Raw genomic sequence first — 27,319 nt, forward strand, 5'->3', positions numbered from 1 at the left:
CCCAGGTTGTGTTAATGATAAGGACAGAATAAGCAGTACTTTTTAAGATTAAGCACAAGAAAGTGGAATTTTTTTTTCAGTAATTCAGGTTTTGACTACTGTGGCATGTTTGCCAGGATTTAAATTTCTGTCTCCAGCAAAATTACAAAATTATATAGAAAATCTATTGTCTTGACCTTCACGGACAAGCAAGAAGCACAGAATATATGTTTATTTGAATTATATGGCTCTGTGTTTCCCCTAAAATGAGTCTGTTCAACACACTATAAAAAAAGGGACACCACAAACCCTATTATTTTATAATTTTAAAAGTGTTTCTAATTTGTTACATAGATCTAGCTAAGTAATTTATTATTTGAATCACCTATTAAAATAGAGTACCGTTCTGATTGCCACTTACATTTCTAGCATAAGCCCCTTTCAGAGAAAAGGTTTAAAGTGCTCTGCTATATTTTTTTTACAATCACCCAAATTCTATTAAATACACTTTTAGCAATGTTAGCTGTGTCTGCAAACAGCAAAGTGTAGCTATTCTGTTTCACTGTTCCCATACCTTGCAGCTTGCAACTTTGACTTTTCAGTTTAATTTCATCTTAAGATAAAGTAATAAAATGCTTAACAGTTTAAAAGAAGAACTAACACGTGTGTAATCCTTTTATACTGAGGCATTTAACTTTTCTGCCAGTAATACATATGAGTAAGCATACTCCAAGAACTCTTTGGTGGCTGTATCTCCTAGCTCCTGGCGTTGCATGAGGCATTTTATCAGCTGGACCCTGGCACACCTGACATGGCCATTTTTGAACCATGTTATATACAGAATATGTTTCCTCTATAACCCTCCCACCCCTCCAATTACTTAAAACCAAAACCAAAAGAGCTGTAGGAAGCATGGAAAATCATCAAATAGCCATGAACCTGTATCTAAAACATGTTTTGTCTTCTCCTTTATATTCCAGCTACGTCTTCTCTTTGCATATGCTGCAGACACTGCACGAGGATCACTTGAATAAATGGAAACCATTCACTAGTGAAGACTGGCAGGGTAAACCCCAAACTTTTGCTATGTATAACAATGTTAGTGGGGTAACATAAAGTACCAATTAGAGAAAAGACACTACAAAACCCTTTTGCTAACATTTGAACCATTAAAATTCACATCTTTTCAGCATTCAGTGTGGGCCTGAGAGATTTTAGCCTGCTAGCAGCTGCAAATTTTTTTCCCAAGGAAAAACTTCTCAAGAAAGCTTTTTCTCAAAACCATCTTGGCAAACAACTATCCTTTCTCAAAAATTTTTTCTCCAGATGGTGTTTTGCTGCTTCTCTCGTTTAACCAATGGGATTAGAGAGGTGTTGTTCCTATTCACCAATCATGTAAAGTCTGTATCAGAACACCTCATAAAAAGTAGTAAGAATTAGACAATAAAAGCTTTTTTCTATGCTCTTTGCCTTCTGAAATATTTGGAGTCTTTCATCTTTCTTTTGTGTCCTACAGCAACATTCAGGATACTTATATCTTTCCAAATTAGACATAAATTCAGCTAATCTGTGTCAGATGAACTGTTTGTCTTGTTTAATTCTAATGAAAACAAGAAAATCATATATCTGAAACGGAAACAGTACATTAAGCACACTAATAAAAATGAATACACAATAATGACTGAAATGAGCAAAATAAACCCTCTTTAAAGCAGCTTCAGGTACCAAGAGTAAGTGTAAGATAACCATTTAAACAAATTCGCTATATTTAAAAACTGACCAGCGCGACCTAATAATTTGTTCCTGCCAATCAAGAAATTACTTTGACATGACAAAGGCAGCTGAGGCTTCACAATCCAACAATCCACAGCCCAAGGAGGGTCAGCCCTTACCTTCCCCTGCGTAGGCCAGGATGGAGCGGGCGCGCAGCTGCCTCCCTTCCGTGGTTTTCCCGGAGCAGGTGTGTGAGCAGGAGGACCAGGCAGACCACACGCTGAGCACACAGTCCTTGGGGCACGGCGCCTCGCACACCACCGGGATGGGGTAGATGGCATCTCTACACAGCTGCCTGTCAACCTCTTCTCCTGGGGGAAAAAAAAAAAGGCCAGCAGCAGTCTATCATTTGCTAAATTAACTTAAAATGAGCAATCTAGTCCAGATGGGCACACAAATAAATTAGATTCTGTTCTTCTGTATAAACAAGGTAAATAGATTTTTTATTACTTGTCTCCTCTGCCTCAATTCTAGAAGAGCGTACTTAAACCTAAGTTGATTCGATATTCTCATGAAGTGAACGCCAGCCTGGGTGGTCCTTAGGCTTTTACTTTGTAATACATACTTGATCCCACACAAAATCCAAATGTGAGTAATGGATTATATAACAAACCTATGGAAAACTGTGTACACGGAGATGGATGTACAGAAATGACCCAGTTTTCATCCAGATTTGTGGGAGAAGGGGAAAAATGACCTAACTTGGCCAGTTTTATAATCCACAATTCATCCTTTGAATTGCAGCTATCCATCAAAATATGAAAAGCTGCAGTAAATTACAGTCAGAGTGTTGTTTGGTTAGAAAGATCTTCATTTGCTAGCAAATCAGCAACCCATCACTCTTTGTGTAGTGGAAGTATTACAAGATCTAGGCATTTGTATTCTGTAGGTACTCATTTCATCATAATAAAAAAATCCTGGCTGGAATGAATTGCTTAATGAAATATTAGCTAGTATTTAATTAGTAGGGTTGCTTTTGTTTTCAATCAAATAATCATGGGAGCACTGTGTCTGAGATCTGTCTAAACAGCACCTTAATCACAACAGAGATAGTTTTGTACAGTGGCATGACTTCTTGATCAAATAATATTAATATTTATTAAGGAGGGAATGAGCAAATGACCACATATTCTGATATCAGTAAGTCCCATAATTAATCTTCATGTTGGAGCAAATGATGGAAAAAATTAAGGAGAGAGAGATTCAGGTCCAGTTTTTAGGATTATAGACTTGCTGTTGCAACATAATGCCTGTTATAAGGAACTGAAAATGTTGCATCTATGAGTACACTGGACTTCTGAGGCCTTGATAACCACATACAAATAAGGCATGAAAGAGCCAGTTTGGTTGTAAACATAAAACCCCCATTTTTAAAAAAAATCCAAGAAGGATAACATTTCAAAGCATCTCAATGCCTTTTGTGCTATATGATCTTTGCTGTACTAGAGCATAAAACCTTCTGTTATGATTCATCCATTGAAACACTCTTGAATTTTACATGATCCTGACAGGATAAAACAGGAGTTGTCTACATTATGCACTTTCTAAGATCCATCATGTCAACCCCTTTGTTTTAATAACCAATGTCAACGAAATAATGTCTTATCAATATTTGCAAATGAATGTAACTCTTCAACACAACAAAGTATTTGTTAGATATATTGATTAAATACCCTGTAATTGAATCACAAAGGCATCAGTTACTGTTAGTACCTACCACAATTCTGAAAGCTAATTCAGTGAGAACTGATCACACTATAAATGAAGCTAAAGATCTAAAAGCTCTGCTTTACCGAGTCTCAAATTAGGCTTTGTTGCTCAATAGATGTATAGTAAAAATTGATGTAAATACTAATCAAAACAGAAACTACATAAGCTACATTTTTTGTCATTCAAGGTTTATAGTCTTAGAACCTTTTAAATAAGAATCTCTTAAGCTGAGTTCCTGAAAACAGGAGGTGTTTTAGTACTAAATCAGACCATGACTCCCAGAAGTGTTAACCAAATTCTTTGTGAAAGAGTTAAAGATGAGGGCCATCCATTCAATATTAGGTCCTTTTAACAGTGCCAAATATTTTATTCATACAGAATATTTAGGGACAACAGAACTACAAACATCATGGTTCTGAAAACCAGGGAAAATCCTGCAGCTCATGTTTTTAAAATAGCCTAAAGTAGTCATACTCATCTGAATTATAAAGACCTTTGAGATCAAGTCAGTCTCAACAGCTATATTTTCCCATATTAAAATACAATTTGAGCCCTGCCAAAGGCTTCATGGCTCTCCCACACCAAGTTCTGCTTCCCTCACTGGACTCAGTCTTTGCATCAATTGCTCTCTCTGTTATATTGCAGGTCATCACACCTTGACACCAGTGCAGGAGAGATTCCTTTCTGCTTCATCAGAAGGGCATTTGTTTGAGTTCAAGGACAAGAGACAGAGGAGATTTTTTCCAGACAGAAAAAAAAGCTATAGAAGGGGTGAAACCTACTCTCAAATTGTTCCATTCCTAGGTAAGACTCAATAACATGCACACCATGCAAGAAATGGTACTATTACAATAAAGTGTGTCACAGCATTAACAAATGGCACTATACTGAACTTATCACCTATTGGCTTTTAAATTTAAACTCAAGCTTAATTTGGTGCCAGAACAAAGAATATTTTTAACTTAGTTTCAGTCCGAGATTATATCTCAAATGAAACCAAGCCTTCACTCTCTCCCAAAATCAAAGGCCCTATTTTTTTCTCTACTTTCACAGAGAAAATATTCTAGATATATTTACCTTACATATGGACATTTTTTTTCTGTCAAGTGTCCAACTCTTATCTGATGAATTCAATAGCATAGAAATGTAGTTGGAAGGAATGTCTTTTAATGGGTACTTCTTATCTTCAGGGAAATATTTTATTTATACTAAATTGTTTCTGACATTTCACTAATGATTTTACGAACAACTTGACCTTTTTTGCCTTCCTCTTTAAAGTGCGTAGTGTAGTCAACCACCAGGAATCACTCAACCATAAGCTGGGAACAATGCCAGTATAAAGACTACTTAGAAAAAGTCCCATTTGACAATGTTTGCCATTGAACGTTGAAGCAAGTCCAGAAAAGAGCCCTGAAGGTGAGCAGACGGTTGGAATATGTCTCCCATGAGGAATGGCTGGGAAAATTGGAGAAGAGAATACAATGATACATTATAGCAGCCTTCTAGTACCTACAAAAGGCTGACAAGAAAGATGAAAAGGGGCTTAAAAAAAAAAACACAAAACAAACATGTAATGATAGGACAAGGGGGAAAGGCTTTAAACTAAAAGAGAGAATATTAAAGAAGACATTCTTTACTGTGAAAGAGGAATGGCACTGGAACAAGTTGTCTGTAGACAGGGTGGATGCCCTATCCCTGAAGTGTTCAAGACCAAGTTAGAGGGAGCTGTGAGCCACCTGTTTTACAGGAAGGTGTCTCTGCCCACAGCAGAGAAGTTGGAACTAGATGATCTTTAACGTCCCTTTCAACCCTAACCATTTGATTATTCTATGATTTTAATTTGAACATTATGGGTAGAAATTTGTTTTGCACAAGTACTGAAGACGGAACTCCAAAAAATATTACTAAAAGGCCCTGGGTTACTTATACTCTGAACAACAGAAAGACAAAAAGTAAAAAGCAGAGAGATGAAAACAAAATATGACATTTCTGTCAAGAGAACTCCTCACCTTCAACTTATCCGTTGACTGGTTTATTAAAATCTGGAATTTAGCAATATTCCATATTTACAAACAATGCCTATGTTGTTGAATTAGATTTCTCAGGCACACATTTTTAACTAAAATCTCCAAATTGATCTTAAAGAAATGACAGGATGTAAAAATGGCAGGAGGCAAAAGAAGTTTAGTTTTTCAAGAATTTAAAATGTCAAAAATCGTTTAAACCTTTCCTGGGATTTTTTAACAGATTTACATCAGTGAGGAGTGCTGAGGGGATAGCCTTTTGAATGCACATCACTTCCTCAAATAATTATGTTGGATCCAGTTAGACAATTAGAAAAGCAAGTCACTACATTAAAACCTCCTTTTCGCCAACTCCTTGGCTTGAAGACTTCCTGGTACGTGCGCACACATGAGACCCACTACTGAACTACACAACTATTTAGTTTTTTTAAAAAACCCAATCAAAAACAACCAAAAACACCAAGCCAACCAAGGAAAAAAACCCAAACTAGGGCAGAAAATTTGCCAGAATAGGCACATTTTTACAGATCAGGGAGGTAGCTTGTTAATAGCGTTCAGGAGAAACTGATTAATAAATATCAGTATTCATATCACCATTCTGGTTTTTCCATTCACAAACCAAGTATCTGTGAAATTTTAGTCTAGATGCTAAAGTCTGGGCTAGACCACATTCTGTGGTTAATGCAGTTGAATCATGTCAGCCCTTTGTGTTTTTGCATACTCATCTGTAAAATGTGTCTGATATTTAAGTTTCTTGTAAAATGCTTTAAGAAAGTTCCAATGGGAAGCATTCCCAGAGCTGGAATCATTCGAGAGACAGGTTAAGGAAACTCTCTTGCTTATTGTGCATCTTTTAACATGGTGCATGCTTCAGTGCACAGTAAAAAATTGATGTCAAATTCTGACCTGTAGTAAATGGAAAGGCAAGTGCTTAACAGAGAGCAAAATGTTTTTTAAGCCTTAAAATGAACAGTAAAATCACTGCAAGATTCAATGAGGCATAGAGAACAACTTGAAAAAAATCAGCATAAAATAAAATTGCTGCTGGAGCCCTATGTAATAAGTCAAAGAGCCTGGTCTCAGTTCTAAACGAGAAAACCAGCTATTGTTTCTGAAAGACTAACCTATAACCTGATATAAACTAAGTAAATTTTGACAATAAAATAAAAATAAATGGAATTGAATCAAGAGTGTGCTTTGAACATTAATATCTAATATTATTTTTAACATGCTTGTGTAATCAGTAAAGAACAGGAATATCACACAGTGGTAAAACAAATTTTATAGTTGTATTTTGAAGTTGATAAAAGAAGTAATGACATAACTGAACTGAAATGCCAAAGCTGAAGACTTATATTATTTATTGCTTGTTTCAATATGTTCAAATTTGCTATTATATCTTCAACTTGAGAGAAAAAAGTCTCTTGTATCAGTATCTCGTACATGATGTGTCAGCCACTGGAAAACTGCTGGGCAGATGAAATATTTGAAAAAGCACCCCAGAGCTCAACTTTTAACGTGTTTGTGGGTGCAGAAGGCTTTCTCATTATTTAACTGCCTTCAGTAATGCCTCTAAGCATGGAAGTTGCAGGAGAAAAATGCAGTATTACTTCACAGGATAGCAAAATCTGTGAGCTGTGCTGGTTGCCAATGACTGTTTCCTTCCTTTCCTGTGTAGAAAAGTACTCAGCAAAGTATTGAACTAGTATGAGTTGTAAAGGCAGGAATGGCTGAGAATGTTCTTTATCTTGAACTCCTATGCAGTTTTCTATAAGCATTCCTTTCCCATGAAGACCTATGCCTGTCTTTACACAGACTCTCTTGTCAATCTCAAAATGTGTCAGACTGGCTGAAGAGCCAAAAATCCTGTGTGGACTCTGTCCATCAAGAACAAAATATTCTTATCTTTATTCAAAACTTACTAAGGCCAGATCTGTTCTATGTGCTCAGTCCTGTTTTCACTTGGAACTATAACCACAGTCACTGTTAGTAAACCACATCCTTCTCCACTAAAAGGTCGTCCTCAAAGTCACAGGAATGTCATGACTACACTGTAAGAGTATAGAAGCAGTATAATGAGTTTAACTGTCATTATTCTAAAGACAACTTAAAAAAAATTCAAGTAAATCACTAAGAAAATATACAAATTTATCCAAATGTGAACCTCCATATTAGACTTTCTTTAGTAATAACCTGATCAACACACTGGATGATTAGTCTATTGCAAAATGGAAATTCTTCGAATTACAGAAAAGCTAACAAACTTATCAAAACCTCATGCACCTTCACATGCTAGGACACCTTATATCTGCAGAGAGTAATCAATCACCAGGATAAACTGAAATTATTGTTTTAACTTTTAATACTTCTGCATTTCTTTCAAATCACTAACTGAAGACCAAAATTCACCATAACAGGAAACACTGCAAAATTATGCCTGCCTGTCATGGACAGTGATAGCAAATTATGTTTTCCTTCCAAACCTAGAAGCTCTAGAAGTAGTTAGATGTTTTCTTTTTTAAATGATCAGAAAAGAACCCAGGACTGATTTTTTTTTTTTTTTTTTTTCTGTGGGTGGAAATTCTGTTTGAGTTTTTGTTTTTCCTTGTACAGCTCAGGAGGAGCTCTCTGAGGAACACTGTCTTTCTTAGAACACGTGTTTCTAATTAAAAAGTGTACACAACTTCAAAAAGCTGACCCAGATTTTTCAGTGGGGAGAATTTAGAAGTTAAAGAAGTTAATCTCTGAAAACCTAATTAAATAAGCCACAGAAAAGAGAAACTATAATATTTACATGAAATTCATCATTTACCATCTTGTTTAGCTCAACAATCTTAAGAGTGTTTGGAAGAACAGAAAACGTGCAGCACATGCAGCAGCATCTGACTGACAGAACAATTTTTGCACTTGAATTAGTTCAATACTAGCAAATAACACGTATTTTTATATACAATAGGAAACTTTAAACATTTTATTGATCCCACTATCCTTCATTTCATGTTGATGGTATTTATTCATATCTGCTTCAAAAATAGCTTTAATGTTAGTAAAACAGGAGTGTCTTTCAAAACAGTAACAACAGTGTATTTATTACCTTGGTAATTATTTACCATTCCAGCTCTTGAATCAACCATCAAAAAATATTGAGAAATTTTCAACATTTGGAACCTCCCTAATTATCAAACATAAAGTAAAATTAACTACAATTCATGTCCTACTTCACTGACTCCTCTAAGTTTTTCAATGAATAAAATGTGAAAAGACTGTGTATCTTCCCTTTGCATTATTCTTATCAAGTGAAGACTCAACATTCATTTTTAATGCTTAGGTGCTTGGCTGGTAGCTCTAAGTGTTAAATCAGTTGCTAATTCCCTAATCACATGCCTTTCTCTCAATCGCTTTTGCTAAGTAGCATTTGCATTTAATTAAGAACATCTTAATTAGTTGATGGTTAATATTCTTGAAGTAATTTTCTTCTAAGAAGCCTAAGTAGAAATGGCACTGATTTCAATGGAGACAAATGCACTGGTTACTCACATCTGTTCATTATGCAAAAATGACAAAGTTGATCTAATAGTTTAATGATATGTAAACATTGCAGGATTGTAAACTGTTTGATTTGGTGGTTTACGTGTGCAAATTTCCTGTGGTTTTGGTTTCAGTGTAGTATCATACAGTCTATTCCCTACTGAAAGAAACATAGGAAACATGTTACTTCTGCCACTTACTCAAGAAAAACCATTGTGAATCTCATAAACATGTATATTTCTAGTCTTTTTTTTTTAACCAGAAACTTGAGAGCACAAGCACAGGTACCATCATCTTATCTCCATCTTTACCCTTCCTGCACAGACAAACCAGTGACATATAGAAAAGGCCACAGATTGCTGTCCTTTCCCTATGCAAATACTGGAAGATACATATATCTTTTAAAATAAAACACTAAATTTTAAAATGCAATTTTGACTTTTTTTTAAGCAAATGTTTGCAATGACAAATGTCTAGTAATGACAGGAAGTAATATTATACAAAAGGAAAATAGCTGGAGCTTAGAAACCCACCATATCCAGTGTCTTTCCAATCAAAGATAACAGCGTGTTAACACAATTAAGAAAAAAATCACGATCTTTTTATTGCTTTCTCTTCCTTAATGAGATGAAACACCACATTTTACAAGCAATAACTTCTTGTTAATGGCTATATGCAAATTTCTTCTATATTCACCTTACGGGAAAAATAATTCTGATGAGTGGGGTGACACTGGCTTCAAGAACTCCCACACTCATGCAGATAATTTCAAAATTAGTACCTGAACATTTCAGCTCCTTTGCTGTAACCAAAGCAGTAGATGAACCTGGTTACAGCTTACAGGGTTTAGCATGTGTTTGCTAACCTTTCCCACAACACAGCATATTTCCAACTGTGTAGGAAAAAGGCAGAAGCAGGTAACGCTCTGCAAGTGGTTTATAGGAAAGTTGAAAGATGTGAAAGCCATTCTGCTCCAGAGGTAAGACAGTTCTGATTACAAGGTTTCTTCTCTGTCCTTAAATTCATCCAAATTTTCAATCATGCAAATTTCAAAAAAAGTGAGTCACTGATAAAAAATCCAGGTCAGTAATCCTTAATACCTCAGGTAAATAATGCATGACTACATGAATACATCATTCACCATATACAAAACAGTTACAGGTATAATCAAAACCAAAATAACACTCCATAACTTGAAATGAAGGTAATAATAAAAGAAAAACTGACACAAAATTAAGAACATATTTTAAAGATGGATATTTCCTGCTATAATTGCTTCAGATGGAAAATATTTTTGCATATTCTTTGGTAGTAACTCAAAAATAATGGTTAAACATAATGAACTAACACCTTCAGATACAATATTAATGCTTCTAGTAATCACATTGTCAGGTCTGGTAATAACAGAACATATGTACCTCTGTTTATATTAGAGTCATCTATCAGGATTACTGTCATGTAGACAGAGTCTAAGTTTGCCAGACACAAATAAAACCAGGGAAAGAAATAGTATTTCTTTACCCAAATAATATATTTTTATTTAAAATGCAGTGACATTTGGCCAGATTAAACAACATGAAAAAATAATATCACGTAACAATGCTAAAAAAAAAATGCTAAAATAGAAATAAACAGAAAACTGAAACGAACAAACAAACAAAAAACCAAAAAACCAAACCCCTTGAAACACCACGGTTTTGTTTTTCCCCATGAAATGGAAAACTTCTTATTTGGTCTTGGCTATTTCACTCAATGAGATTGAGAAAAGTGAAAAATAACTTTTCTCTTTTTTCCATCTTAAAATTTGTGGTAACCATTTTGAAACTTTACGTCTTATTCCTGTCCTTTCTAAATTTTTACTGTATTTTGCTAAATTTATTCAGGTTGAATACTTGAGTTCACTCAGAAAGTATTGAAAAATATTCTTTTCATATCTTCCTGCATTTCTAAGGGGTGGGGTGATGGCAGCCACAGTATCAGTTCCCCCAAGCATACAGCAATCACTCGGATAGCAGTGAGGATCTCAGTTAAAAAAAAATTTAAAAAAAGATACACAGATGGGACAAGTTCCTTCACTGCACACACAAAGGCACACTGAGGGTGTCTGATAGCACTAAATGTGGCTTTAAAAGTAACGCACCCTTTTTATATCTGACACAACCCTGTAAGTTACTGAGTGCATATTTTGTATTATGCATCAAAGACGAATGGAAACCTATTCTTACAGATGATATTTCTTTGATTCCTCACTACTTCTGATAGCACTGAATATTCGACAGCGTGAAATAGGCTGTATGTATATGAACTACTAAAGTCAGTATCTCTGAAAAAGCCTGACCTAAACAGGGATACTGAAGAATTAATCCAAATTAATTAAAGTGGGACTTTGAAGGAGATTAGTTAAACTGTATTAACATTTTGTATGGCTATCCTTATTCATAATGAAAGAAAAATTCTTGACAAATAGATTTAAGACCACTTTAACTTTGAATAAGAGGATTTACAGACACATTTAATATAGTTTAAGTAATCATTTTTGCAGGTAATTTGGATCACTTTGGAAAGTGTCTTCGTGCATTTAAGCAAAATAAACAAAAACTGAAACATGATATGCCTTCAGATGGAAATCTCCTTTTCTTTTAACTTGATGCTACAGCACACTTGTACCACAGGGATAGAAGTTCAATAATTCTAATAAAGACTCCAGCAGAGTACCCAAACACTGCCTAACAACAGGAGTAAAATTTTTCCTACTGCTTGACAGGTAGTTGAAGCATTTTCATGGTTCATTTGCTAATGTAGTCTTACTGAGAATGATAAGGAACAGAGAATACAAGTGTATTGATCATAACCAAGCAGAGTTGCCTTCCAGTGTCAAATAAGCCAATCAAATGTCATTTTGATATGAAAGAAAAAATAAGTTTGATGACAAGCTATGGTCCCATTGAGAATAAAATCAATGTTAGTCACAGGACCAAGTGAGATCAATATGTCAAACCAATAGGCCATTTTAGCAGGATGGGGAGAGGAGGGGAAAAGTGCTGACAGAGCTATAAGGAAAAAAGAGGACAGTGTGAACTTCGAGGATGAGATCACTTGAAAACTCAAACTGTATTTCTGAAAACACTTGTCAAAAGCACAAAGTCACCTTAAAAAGATATAGCTAGTTCCAAGAATAGCAGAGCATTCTCATAAACTTTTCCCAATCAAGCTACAATTCATATAGTGACAAATTTATATACAAGTACGACTTCCAGGAAGAAGGATTAAAAATACTTCCTCCATTGGTTTAAAAAATGTTACAGAAGCTCTAGTGTGTTTAAAAGTGAGGAAGAATCTTTTCACAGACTTTAGAAATAGTGATGATGTTATTTGAATATTGGTAACAGTAGGATTTAAAATACATGGATTTGAAAATGAAACATATATTTATTGTAATGTGTCTTTTTGATTATTCAAAAAAACATGTTTTATTAATTGCTGGAAATTATTGTATTATTTTTTCACTGCTGAGTATTCTCAGCAAATTTTTGACTTCATCATGCATGGACACATAGACTGTCGTAGCCTTTTAAAAGGTTTCACAGGTATTTTATTTTACGTGCTGTTTTACACATTTTCCCCTCCCATCCAATAAGGTCAAAATAATCAGGAGAATAAGTTTGGGAAGGGCAATGGAATGTTAATGACTTCAAACCAGTTTGATTAGAGGAGATATTTCAGATTTGCAGATCTAAACTAGATTAGCATTCAGGGATATGAGTTAGGAATAGAAGCATAAAAAGGAAATAATAGGGAAGAAAAGCAGTAGCATGAAAACAATGTGACAGTTCCACTAATGTCAGTAGAATGACAGTGCTCATGACAATCTTTTCAACAATTCCCTGAACTGAGGGAATATAATCTGCATATATTCAGCAGCTACCTTAAATGGCCTGGTTTTTCAAGAAACAAGACTTTCACAAACTGCAGGCTTATTCTCTGCATAAAAAATTGTCCTTGGTACATACAGTTATACATTTAAGCTAAAAAAAATGACAAAAAGTTTTTTGCATCATAAATGGATTCATATATACTTCAGCAGTGCAGTATTGTCCTAGAATTTGGCCACCAACATAGTAACGTTATTCTTCTCGGTAATGCAAAAGCTTACCTCACAGATGAAGAGAATGATTAATGGTCTGCTCCTGACAGAATATTAAATGCATTTTTCAGCTGGTCAATTATCTATTATTTCACTACCATACTGTGAATTTGCAGGAAGTTTCCAACTGTGCATTCATATACATTGGCATACCTCTTGCCACACAAAGACACATGTAACTCAAAACAGGGTTTAAGAAAGTAAGAAAAATTATTTTATATGGCAAAAGGTGATTGCAAACATTTTCTTTGCATTATTCATCCAGCGCCAGCTAGTAAAGAGTTGTCACTCTCCATGTAATCTGACAGCTCAATTAAATCACAGTTAAAACATAGGACCCAAGAGGTGTAAGAGAGATCACTGCCACTGTCATGTTTACACATTTCTGAGAAATGGTTTTTAAATTAATTTCATGAATGCTTTTGTCTGTGTCCTACTACTGGCAGATAAAATGTAGTCTTTGGAGAACATCTTTTTATCTATCTTGCAATGAATATCTTCTCATCATTATGAGTGGAAGGCTCAGTATGCCTTTAGGGAGCTCTGACTGTGAATTAATCTTCTCCTTTGGAAACATTTTCATAGCTGATTCCTCCCCAGAAGACTAAAACTAACCCATCCTTTTGACTTTTTCTTTCTCCTAGCCTGTAAGTGTATGGATTCAGAGAAAGAACTGTCAGGAAAGGAACTACAGCTAAATACTACTATATCTTATAAACTTATGCTGTGGAAAGAAATAGAATAGCATTGTCACAACTAAACAAAAAAAAACCAGAAACACCTCTGCAAGTATAGGTTTACATTACAACTTTTCTGGTCTGTTAATAAGTTATGCAAGCTAATGTCCTGAAGTCACAGAAATCTGAGAGATTTCACTGTAGATTGACACCTACTTATGGAAATCCATTGTACTCTGAAAATAGGGCTCCCTTTCAATACTGGCTTTCTAGAAGACATCCTACAATATATCAGATGCTTCTAGACAATGTAATCCTTCTTTTCCCCCTATTTAAATAAAAAAATCCCCTCAATTCTGAGACATCCAGAACAAGAGATTCCATGTAGTTTCTGCTTAAGATCATTTCTCTGGAAAACACTCAATCATGTCATTATACAATTAAAATACTGCATTATACAAAGGCAGCTTTCATTTTAGCATTTACTGTTTGGTTTCTTGATACAGTTTTGGAGGTAAGTTGTGGATTTTGCCCTAGGAATTATCAGATATTTGTGTCTAATTTTATTTAGACGTTCGTTATCGGTGCTGATACTATTTTATGAATAGCAAATTGCTGCCTGAGTGTTATTTTTCCACTAAGTCCCTTCCTCCTTCAGTTCACCGATTGGAAACTCCTTAATGGGGAGCTATTTGGTATTTTTAATTTTATTCTCTTTGTTTAAGTCATGATTCTATGTTCTATTTACCACATACTAATTAAAAGTGTTATTAAAACAGAATTAGCATTTTTCCTAAGATCTTTCTGTCATGACTATCAGACACTCACTAGCACAGAGTTATTTTCAGAACACCGAAGATGTGGTGGGTCAGCATTATTTGTATTTTGCTGATGCTGAACAAAAGAAGAGCAAAATTAGACCCTGAAGAATAGGACAACTAAGGTTAGTTGTTTCATAGACATTGCATTCATTACTACAAAATGCCCACTTAATCACCAAAGGAGATATATCTGTCTCACAAATAAGGGGCAGATTCTGTGGAGAAAAGGTCATGTCGGCACAATTAAATAATTAAATTCTTTCTTCTGATGTATTCACATGAGGACTGGGCAAAGTTAATTTCCTAATGTTTGAGGGCTTGCCTTTGAAAACTAAAATACAAAATGTTGATGTAATATTTCTTTCCAATTTTCTAGTTTAAAAAAGAAGTCAAATGATAAATATTTCTGCCATGGGTGTTGCACTGATTCTGTAAACTGCTGCTCTGTCTGGTGATTTCAGGAGACAAAAGCAGAAGCAGACTAAAAGCCCTAGAAGTTACGAATTTTCTTCCCCATTCTCTGGCTTCATATCCAGCCTTATTTTCTCCAGACACTAATCCTAGTCTTTTACCTCACTGTCCTTTCCACCCAGCGCTGCCAAATTCTTTCCAGCTGCTTGTCAAAACCTCCCATGGGCTGACCCTTAGCAGATTAAAACCGTCACCGAATTCATTCCTAATGCTTGTCATGCTGAGACATTTTATAACTTTGAGTTCTTTACTTGGTCCCAGGAAAATTGCCCTGGAGGAAACCAGGTCAAATCCTACCTTTCCCCAGCTTTCAACCTAAATTATTTGGCCAGAACAAGTTTCTTCCTCTCATCTTGCCTTTTTCACCAAGTCCCAGGTACAAATCTCTATTTCCCCCTGCTGGGGTTGCAGCTACCTAGAGTCATAAACTACCTGCACTCCAAAATCTGAAAGAGATCACTGGAGAGACTGGTATCAATTGTTCACCTTGATTTTGAACGATCATTGTGTCTGAGCATGTTTCAGTTTGAAGTTTCTTAAATATTCAGTGAAGGTGCTGCTTGTGTTGTGCACAGTAGTTGCAACAATTGCAAAATGACACATATCATCTTAAGGCTTTAATTGGCCACTGGAACAGTTGTCTTGTAAAGTCAAGTATTTTTTGGCAGATAAGAGTGATTTTTCATTAATCAGTACTCAAGACAAATGATGATCTCTGAGAAAGGTCAATGAGCTGGTCCAGACTGGAAGTACTGAGAGTAAAATTCCTATTTGTTCTGTCTCAACATGACTAGCTCATGATGATGGTTTTATCCTCACCATTTATCAACACAGTGGTTTCACAGCTTTGAAATTTGATAATATTTATTTAGAAAATGGATCAAAAGTATGCAGGTTGTTGTAAAATACAAATAGGTCTGTGCAACATTTTCTCAGATGGAAAACTGACTCCCATCAAACCTAGTGAGAATATATGTCTTAGAACATTTTATCATAAAGATTAATGACTAGTGCTGTGTCATATAATCTTCTGAGAAAGTGGTACTTATGTATGGCTATATAGCATTATTTTTATATATTACAGAATTACATGTAAAATTATCTCTTCTAAATATGTTTTGTAAAAATATTTCAAATATTTTCTGGGTATGCTCTCAGGAGTTAACAGGTCGACACACAAATCCAAAACCAAAGGAGTTCAATACAGTTCCAGAAATCCTGTTTCATAATCCATTCAAAACTCCCTAACCCCCTTTTTCTTTCTTGTTTCATAATACCACAGTTTGAACTGATAAATGGAAAAAACTGGTACAGCATTAAATTGGCCTTCCTAAAAAAATCCCAGTTATTATGTAGTGTATCTACAATTATCCTTCTCTGCATTCTTACTACAGTGAAGTTTGGAGTCTAATCAGAATTGGGTTCCTGCATAGCTGAATATCAAATAAATGAAAACGTATGCATCAAAATCCCTCCCTTCTAATTTAGTCACATACAGTTCTTGCAATATCCTACTGGTTGTGCCATCAAAAACAAAAGGAAGTTACTAAGAATATGGATCATATGAAACACTGCACTCTCTCAGATACATTTTATTTCCACTTTCCATTCCAGCAACCTCTACTCCTAGAAGTCCAATAAAATTTACACAAGTGCATTACGTTTTAGAAGTAAACAGGTCCAAATACACCAAACTTGCCTGATCAGGCAGCCACATTGTGATCTATGACCCCAGAAAAAGATTTTCGAAAGTAAGTCGGCCCACTTGTCTTTTACCTAAATATATTCTTTATGGACATTAATATCTCATTAGGCATTGTCCATACCAAGTGCAATTCCATCCTCAAAAACATATGATAAATTGGAAACAAGGGCCTATTGCACTGTCTTAGTGCTAACTGTTTACTGGACTATGCAGATGGAAAACCAGTTTTCTTTTACTTATCCCTTTAAAAATCATCACATCAAGTTGCAGGCAAACTATTAAAGACATGGATAAAGAAAGTTTTGTATTTCATTCTTTCCATATAATAAATTACTTCATGTTACATAAATACTTAAAGCATCCATTCTTTTATGAAACTCAGTAGTGACATTTCACTTCCCTAATATAAAGAGGAGAGAAAAAAAGGAATTGGTGTCATCAATTTAACATGACTTTTTATTGGCAGAAGAGTTATCAATAATCAAACTAATTTGAGACTTCAGTAAGATAATTTAAGCTGTATACATCACTGGGTTTTTTTCCCTTATATTCCTTTATATCAAATAAAACAAACCTTGTTAAAAATAAGTGCCTTAAAAATCCAATGGTCTGAAATGTAATGCCCTGAGAGTATGAGTTTTAAAGTCCTTTAAAATCACTGTATTTTACCCTCACTAAGAAGTTCTTAAATATACCAAGCATCCTAGAAACATATACAATAATTCTTTATGTTAGAAGAAAAATTAAAGGAAAGGAAGAAAAGACTTGGGTACAAATTTCATAGCCTATGTGTTTACAGTGAGGAACAAAGTACGCATCTAATATTTGATTTAAATGCCTCAGATGGTCCAAGAAACTGTCAGCAGCAAAGAAGAGTTTAAAACAATGCTGTTATGATATTAGCTCAGAAACAAATATTGGGAAATGATGACTAATGCCAAACCAAGTTCCTGTAAGCATAAGGCACTATGAGCTCAAAGGAACTGTCATTAGCTATTGTTTTTTTCTGCTAATTGACTGTTGAGCATTGACCAGATTTTGGTCTGGGTTCTCTTACAGGCATAACTGAATAATTCAACGTAATTTCAATTTGAATGTGGTTCTTCATTCTTTATAAAGAACTAAGTCAGAAAGTGACACAAAGTGGTATTTTCTTCTCTAAATAATCAACACAAAATCCAACCAATCTGATGGTTTCTTCTTTCAATGCCTAAACCTGCACAATAGAAATGTTCAGATAAGTAGATTCTTTACATATGGGCACACCTGAAAAATACCTATGCTCAGGTCCATTGAATCTCTTATTGTTTCCCATCAAGAAAATAAATGATGACCAGAAGATTATTCAGATATCATTTGATTCAAACCATAAATATACTAAAGGACCCAATTCTGAAACCAGCCATAATATTTTAAATAAAAATTGTTACACCAATCAAACTTCATTTTCTCTGAAATTTATTCTACCTATTTCAGTAGCTGTTTATTGTAAGATGATATAAAGCCACAACCAAAAAATTAAGGAAGGAAATTAATATATTGATCAGGAAATTATAGAAGAAAATTTAAACTAGATGAAGAAATTTTATAAGTTTTACTTGAAAGGAAAATTCAACAAAAATAAGAAAAGGGATATTTAAAAAATAAATATTTCTAGCTCTTTAGAAAAACAACAAGGCAAATAAAACATAGGATGTTTTATTGCTGAAGTGTGGTGTCTTCTGTTAGTCTCACTAGCTGAGAATAAACATGATAAAGGACAGGCATCCGGCAAATGTTCTCCATTTTGGTCAGTATAGTGCTTCAGCTCCAGACAAAGTAGCTAAACTAATTGGTTTGTAATGTGTCTAAATGAAACAGACTAGTCTACCTTCTATATCTTTTAATTAATACCAACACCACTGCTTTGTCCCCAGTATTGCAAAACTGGTAAAATCCTCCCATTTATATCAGAAAAGATTGATGTCAGTGGTGCTTTGAATCTGCACTTCAGCCTCAGAAAAACCAGACCTGTGTCACCCACCTCCATACAGGTGCCAGAAAGGATCTTGTGGCACTCAGCTACATCAGCATGCACCTCTGCCTACACAACTTGAGCAGCAATTTTGCTACTTCAAAGAGTTGTAGGAAATTGGATATACATGAAGAGCCTTGATGTTGCCATGGCTCTCTCTTCCAAGGCAAGTGACTCTCAGCAGTGAGGCAGAAGACTGCAATGAGTTCACTCCTGTCAGTTCCCTGTAGAGCCACCATAAGCCAACAATTAGTGAGCATCAACAAGATCCAGAAGAAATCTGTGCTTCAAAAATGAGATCTGTTTCATCCAGAGTAATACATGCAGCAGTACAAAGCCCAGTACACTATAAAGGATGTAAACCAATTTATTAATTACAAATTCTTAGAAAATGAGTAATTCATTTCAGATGACTATGTGAGGATCAGAAGTACACTACAGCCAATGCCAGTACCTGAGCTACAGCCTTCAGTCCAAAGACAAAATAAAAAAATGACTGAACAAGCATTTTAAGGTATTTCATCAGCAGCTAATACTGGAGATTTTTATGTCAGATATTATTTTTCCTTATTAACATATGAGTAGCACTAATATATCTGTTAACAAAGTGAAGAAGCAGCCAGCTTTCCCACTATGGACTTTAAATAATGCAGAGATATTTTTGAAACTGTATTCTTCATAGACTGTCACAGCTACAGAGAAATAGAGCAAATTAATCTGTTCTAAAATTACTCTTCTGAGTGTAAACTGTGTTAATACACTTAATAATAGATGGTATGTACACAGGTGTGTGTGTGCATGTGTGCATGTATTCCTTGCATGTATTAGCAATACAATAAAAGTATGAGTACCAATTTTTTAAAAAAAGTCATTCTATCATTGCCAAAAGTTAACCTGTAGAATAGAACATGAGCAACAGACATCTAATTATAAAAATTATGTCTACAATGAAGGAATTCTGATCACTTTCTGTCCAGTCTGGGAGCTTCCACAACCAAAAAGTATTGTTTTCACTTTAAAAACTCCTTTGTAAAATTTCCTGGAAGATTTACTAAGAATATTTATTTTGAAAATGTTCTTTCCACAGCAAAAGACTGAAGTTCCATTCATACAATAAAATACATCAAGTTCACTATAGCCTCTGCAATGACAACCTGGGGTACTGAATGTCATGTTTTTTCAGCCTGAATGAAAATTCTGATTACTGCCATCCGCTGTGGAAAGAATGACAATCACAGGCCTCCAACAATGAGACAGGAGGATAACCTATTGTTTGCTGTTGTCTCAAAGGCTGCTATGATGCTTACCTAAAAACCAAAATGAAGAAAAAAGCGAATTCCAATTATATGAAACCATTTCAGAAACACTGCTGCTGGATTCTAATTGTGAAGACAAATATTCAGGTCAAGACATATTTTCCCAATGAATCATCCCCATCATATTTAATGATGCTTAAGATATATAGAACGATGCAACCGTGCACAGGAAGAGAAGCTACTAATCAGTGTTGGGTTTTTTTACATTAAAGCTACAGACCTTTATCCATCTAGAGTACAATGCTTAGTCTGAAATATACACTACCAGCCTTTTTCATTGTATAAAACAGAAGGCATTGGCACAATAGGCTCTTCTTTTGAATACATTTAACTCCCTTCATTTCATTCTTCCTATCCAGGCACTTCAAGATTCAGGACTGGTTTAATACCTAATAATAAGAAGAATAAGAACTCTTGAAGAGACTGAATCAAAGATTAGTTTAGTTTGAGTAACACAGCAATCTTATGCAACAATTAATGCTTTCCGTACTGTTTCCTTTCAGGGTCACTTTTACCTGTAAAACTGAAAATAAATTCTCTGTGTGCTACTAAGATCAAGAATATAGCAACACATGATTATTATACAAATTATCTACCCCATTAATAGAGGTACAATATTTAAATGACTGTCAATGCAGTCTTCCCCAAGAAGTTCTTAACACTGAATATCACAAATTTCTCACAATTAATAATTTAAAGCATGATATTTTGACAATGGAAGAGTAGCATTTTCCAAACTTTATTTTACTGAAACTAGCCTGAAGCTGTGTGGCTCGAAGCAAAACTTGCCTGACTGCAAAGTGTTGTTCTCTTGTATTCTGCAGAGCAGAATCTAGATGCCTGCAACACATGTTTGGTGAAGGACACCTTAGATATTCTGTTGACTGCCAGGGAAGGAGGCCAAAGTACTAGATGGGAACTACCTGGGAAGATGTGGTGGTGTTTAGAAAGTATTTAAGAGCTGTCTACAGGATTTCTAGAGGATTGGTGCTGTGGGAGGCAAACTAATAAGATGCTTGAGCAGAGTCAGCTTAGGAAGGGGAGATTGCTGAGGCTGGTGGTTCTTTACTCTGTTTGCTTTTACTGCATCATGCTAATCCTTCTCAGGAGAGAGTGAAGAAGACAGTATTACTGGTGAAGTATGCAGAAGACTGTTTACTAAAAATAGGAAATTCAAAGAAGAACTGGGGCAATTAATTACATTACCCTCCATTGCTTTCGCACTCTCTCAACACATATTTTTGGGATTAGATGACTGGGTGGTCAGATCTTTACAAAATAAGACCTAATTGCAATTTGTTTTCTCCTTGCTTTGAAGCTATGCCCACAACTCTTTAATCTTAAAGACTAACAGGCCAAACCCTGATTTCTCATTCTTTCTGAGGCAGATTACTGATACAGGCAATGCATAAGGCTGTGTATTTACAGCAATACGTAATGCCATCTAATTCAGAAAGATAGAGAGACAAAAACAAATACTGGGAATAAAAAACTTAAATACAAGTCTTCAAAGTCAAATTTGGCCAAAACCAAAGCCCATGAAGTGCCAAGAGCAAATCCTGTGAGTTTCAATAGAAAATATCATATACATAAAAGACATCTCAAAGTTTAATGGCCCAATTGCATGCTCCAAATATACAGTATTATAGTCAATATAAATTACCATATTACAGATAAAAAGAAATCAGTTTAGATGTGTGAGGAAACACAATTCCTCAAAATAAAGGTAAGCTGAACTAACCATAACCTAGTAAAGCAAAAAACCCAGTCTTTTTGATTTACAGATTTTTTTTAAGTGTCTTCACAATTATTTAGGAAACACCTTGATTTATAAGGAAAAGGCCATTTTTCATCTGAAAATGTATAAAAAAAACCCCTGCAAATAGTTTCAGTGTTGTTGCCAATAAATTATTAAATTGCAAAGTGAAATTTTTTGAGTTAAGGACATAAAATATGATAGATTGAGTATTTGAATTCTAGGCTAATCTCTTTCTGAGCTGTAAAAAATGGTTACTAGTTCTCTTAGGTGCAGAAAAATAAATCTTACATTCTACCTCCAAGCATTTCAATTTAAGCCCCAAAGCTCAATTACAACTAAAAGTCTTCAGCATGAAAGCTGCAGATTTAAATATCTCTATAATCAGTTCTTATTACTTCTGACTGATTTAATTTCAAAATATTTTGTGCAGCTGTTAACACTCATCAGAGGTGTCCTCTTACTTAATCCTCTGTTGGAAGTTAGAAGCTGCTTACCATACTACACTGCAGTCAATACAATTATTTTAATTTATATGCTGCTCTACACTATAATATTGCTAATGAATAAGAACTATTCTCACAACAATAATTCATTAATCTTCAGTAGATTAAAGTATTCTGTAAGCAGCTTTCAAAATTGGCTTTTATGATTATGTCATGCAAGATCTGTTTTGTCTCACAGAAGATAATTGAATAATGGTGGTATTTTTTTGACCTTTTGAGGAAGCAAGACAGCTTGGACTGTCAACCCGACTCCATAACGCACATCAAACCATCCTCTTTAATAAACACATTATTATTTTTCTTCCAGCTATACTTACTGCAATGCATCTTACTTTGCTCACATTTTATTTGTTTCTGAGCTCAGAGGATCAGCTTTGTTAGTGGGATTACATCAGGGAATTCAGTCAAGCCACAGCAGGCATGAACCTGGTCTACTGGCAAACAATAGATGTTTTCTATTTAATTTTCTCTAAGTCACTTCATGAAGCTTTGAAAACCTACACAGGGTAGGTAAAGAAGCTTGGTCCTAGTGCAAATAAAGGTCTTGCCCTTCCTCTCCAGTATTAATGGACATTTATATCTATTCCAGACAGCTTGGCTTTAAGGATCAAGAAAGCTGAGAATAAAAACTGATACCCTTTTGGACTGCATTTCAGTATCTTCACTCTAGCTGGTGTGGGCTGTAGGAAAAAGCATCCATCTTACCATCGCTGTTGACACAGACGACAACAGGAACCTGTGTCCCAGGGCCACATGGCTTCTCATTGTCAGGAATGCATTCCTCCAGCCCCGTGATTCTCCAGTCATAGCAAGAGGGCTCTTCACATGGGATGGCTTCCAGCAGGTGAGGGCAGTTTCCTGTTCCTCCTGTAGGCTCATTGGTGATACGACGTTTCCTCAGTTTAAAGCCTGAAATGTCCATGAAAATAACAATTTAACACTAAAATGTGAAGTGAAGCACTTTCTATATCTGTCTACACCTGAGTGAACAGTTCTGTTTCTCTTCTCTGTAAAACACACCACAGACACTCAGCAGAACAATGCATTTTAGATAATTGGGTAGAAGAACATTTCCTGAGCATCAGTCTTGCAAGATCCATCTCACTTTATATATCTTGATTGCATTGCTGGATTACCATTTCTCAAATATGTTGTTTGTTTTCTTCTCAGGTATGTTCCAACAGGAGTTGACTATCAAGTGAAATCAGCTTATAAACACTTCCTTCCCCCTCCAACCCTCCAAAATAAAATGGAAGAATAAAAGATAACCTTGTGAGAAAAAGAAAAGCATGGATATAAACTCAAGTCCTATGAACACATTTTCAGTAATAAACATCACAGTATTGCCTTGCAAGCATTTAAAAACTTCCTTAAGGCTACCTAAACTCATTTTAGAATGGGGAAACTGATGGGCCTTTATGCACTGTGTCATCTGCCAGGTCAGTGCCAGCGACCAAAAGCAACCCCTTCTCTCCTTTCGGGATGGTCCATTGGAAAAAACAGACAAAATACAGTCAGAACAACCTAATAAAACTGATCAGATTCAAGAAATAGTTTCTCTTCTTATATCTTTACAGTCTCTTTTGTTTTATATCAGTATTCAGGCAAGATAGTAATATACATAAATTTTAAATAAAATACTTCATGTAACTCTGTCACTTCTATCAGGACACAAACTAAACAGGAGAGTTTTCAAACACACATGTGCATGAACCAATTCTTTGAAGACATGCCTTTTAATTCAATTATAGTAACTATTTACTTTAAAAATACATTTCCATTTATCTTCAGTTGCTGTTTGTTTTCTTTTTTTCCTAAACTGAAGAGTTCAGCCTAATTATGTGAAAAAGGTTCAGTAAGCCTGACACAAAAGGCTGATATAATTTCAAAATAAAAAACTCCAATATCCACAGCAACAAATGATCCAAATAATCTGGAAATGTGTAGAGAGACATGCTGCTAAAAGTGAGAGTGCCTGTGCAATTTTCTCATCATTCTCTCACAACTGTCAATTCAATTATAAAATAAAATGTAAGAATTTCCAGATAAGAAGAAAACATTGGCAGTGGAGAAAAGATGCCTGCTCATGTGTGCAGGAATAAAGGCTTGCACAAAGTACATACTAATGTATTTCTATTTGACAGATGTCCAAATCAGTCTCACAAACCTAAACTTCACCCCTAAGAATGTAGCAAATCTTTCCGTGACAAAACAGCATCAGAAATAACAGACTACTTGACAGCTGTACTCACAGGAAACTTAATCTGATAGATTTTTCACACTGAACTGCTTTTTCCTCCTTGAACTGATCATGGTTGGGTCAGACTTTCACAAAACAGGTTTGTAAAACCTCTATTATTGCTGCCCAGACAGAAGTGTAGCTAGAAGCATGCCAGAAAGATCCAGCTAAGCAGACACAGTAATCACAGTTGCTCCTTCCAGTGGACATATGTGGCTGCCCTTCCTTACGACTGTTTTTAATCAAGAAACCAAGTCTGTATTCCCAACTTTTATCAGATAATCACTTTGCAGCAATGATTAGGCCAGTTCTTCTCATTTACAGCCAGAAGCCCACAGACTTCTAACATGAGGTCCTTGTCACTGTATTCTTGCTTTCCTATTTTGATGTCAGGTTACTACAATCTGTTCTGCATGGCAATAAGTTGTAAAATGTGCTGAAATTGAAACAAGCACAGATGTCATAAGTAAAACAGTGCCACATATCAACAGTGAATAGTGCCATCTCTTTGTGAGATCATACTTTCCAGTCTAATGGTGAATTCTTGAGCTATTACTGAACTTTAAATCTTTATATGCCCTGTATGCCACACATCTGAAAGGAGGCTTCTGTCCTCCTTTTGAGACTGTGCCAAAACTGTGATTTGAACACACACATTTTATCCTTTCCAATCTGAGAGGAAGTTTTGAAACTGTAATGACCTGTAAAAACCCAAACTGATCTTGAGAGTCTAGTACATTTTTGCTGCCTTTGGTGCAACAGTGATGTCAAATGTAGTCCTAATTCCATTACTCATTTTGATGCCAGGGGCACTAGATATGCATTTCTTGGTACAAAATTTTGTGCACTTGCATAGGCTACTGACTTACGAATAGTAAATATCACCATTAAAAGGTTCTGCTGAAGTTTTACATACCCTTCTTGGCCTGAAGGTCATCACAGCTTTCATAGGTGCATGGTCCCCAGGCTGACCATGCCGAGGTCTCGCACTCTGTGGGACAGGGCACATGACACAGCTGGGAGGTGCTGGGAAGAGGTCCTGTACACAGTTTACGGTCTACTGGCCTTGAGGCTGTCAAAACAAAGTTAAAATATTTCTCATATGTCACTGGTCATGATCCTCAGCTCTAAGCAGACAGGACTGTCCTTCAGTCAGGAAGGTGGCTATCTTATCATCTTAATCTGACAATGCGATGGAGAAATGCCTACCTTGAAAAAAATTGAATGGAAGTCAGTTTACTCTCAGCATGAACAAAGTCAAATCCCATTGTGTGGAGATGGGAGGACTTTAGATTTTGCAGCATCCACTCGGACCCAGTCTTTTCCTTTGAGGGATAAATTATACTACTACAATAATTGTTCACTTCTCACTCTGCATAAATTTCCTGCTACCTCATTACTTCTTCTCTTAAGAACTGAACAAAAAGCAGCATAAACCCCATTTCACTTAGTATATATAAGCTATATGATACTATAACTTCAAAGTCTGGTTAATTAATATTTAAAAGATTATTTTTAAGCTTAAACCTGAAACACAACTAAAATTATGGCAAAAACATTTTTTCTTTTACTCTAAAGACCATCAAGTGCACACTCAGCAGTAAGATTTGTGCAGCAGCAACTTTAGTTCAAGAAAGGCTTTGTTTCAGATATATATAAAGTTTGCATTTGCTATATATATGTCTATAAATATGTATACATGATCTAAACACGTAGTTGTAAAAACTGCTCAAGACTATTTTTTTTAAGTGCCATTAATCTATAGAGACACATGTGAAGATAGAGTCTTCTGTTCTTTAAGGATCAAAAACCTGAACCTAAACCACCCTTCTCCTTTTATTTCTTCTAGGAAATAAAAGTAACAGGACAATTCTATAATGTTCCAGAGTAAGGCTCAGAACTCTTAACTGAAAATCTACCATATCACTGAAAGCAAGATCTTAAATCTCTTTCATAATACAGGACTTGACAAAATATTACAGTAAGCAGAGAATATCTGCTAGAAGTCCGTGACATTATTTCACTTTGGTTGATGGAGGAAACATGAAATTCCTTAACTTAAAATACTCTCATTCTATTGGGTATTTTTTTTCCCATGGGGAAGTTACGTCATTAATTTTTGCCACCACTTTTGATGGAAAGACTCTGAGACTAAATAAATACAATATATGACAAAATATCTTTCTGAAAGATGATATCAATAACCACTTACAGAATGTGAAAGTAAGCACCAGGCTGTTGAAGTACAGTCAACAGTACAGGTCCTGTGTTCTTGTGTAGACACATGTAGACATGTGTGTATGTCTTTCTATTCAGATTTTCTAAGCAGGTGATCTTTACAGTTTCCAAAAAAGAATTCAGTTCTTACTTTTTAAAGGGGAAAATGGTATTAAAAACCTTCATTCTATTCCAGTTTTAAATGTTGCCTCCTTTGGCACAGTCTTACAGTGTTACTTCACATAATGAAGGTGGCATGAAGGTGGCAGATAGTCATTTAATATTACTGCCTCTAGCTCACCAATCTCTGGAAACAAAATAATATAAATCCTAATATTCCAAAATTAGCATAATGCTACGTTGAAATTAAATTTTATGACTTGTCATTGAATTTTACAGTAAGTTTGACATGCACACCTAACATGCATGATAATCAACA

The 27,319-nt window shown here is 35.2% G+C and overlaps 1 protein-coding gene across 1 annotated transcript in view; it reads right to left on the reverse strand.

Annotated features, from left to right (window-relative positions):
- THSD7A (thrombospondin type 1 domain containing 7A) overlaps nt 1–27,319 on the reverse strand; it is a 198,610-nt gene that overhangs the window by 75,690 nt on the left and 95,601 nt on the right. The window contains exons 6-8 of the mRNA XM_066318148.1: nt 25,580–25,735; nt 23,130–23,333; nt 1,872–2,063 (exon numbers count right to left, since the gene is read on the reverse strand). Of these exons, the coding sequence (XP_066174245.1) occupies nt 1,872–2,063; nt 23,130–23,333; nt 25,580–25,735 (552 nt within the window). The remainder of the gene's footprint in view (nt 1–1,871; nt 2,064–23,129; nt 23,334–25,579; nt 25,736–27,319) is intronic.

Source organism: Sylvia atricapilla, chromosome 1 (assembly GCF_009819655.1).
Source record: "Sylvia atricapilla isolate bSylAtr1 chromosome 1, bSylAtr1.pri, whole genome shotgun sequence".
Taxonomy (NCBI): Eukaryota; Metazoa; Chordata; class Aves; order Passeriformes; family Sylviidae; genus Sylvia; species Sylvia atricapilla.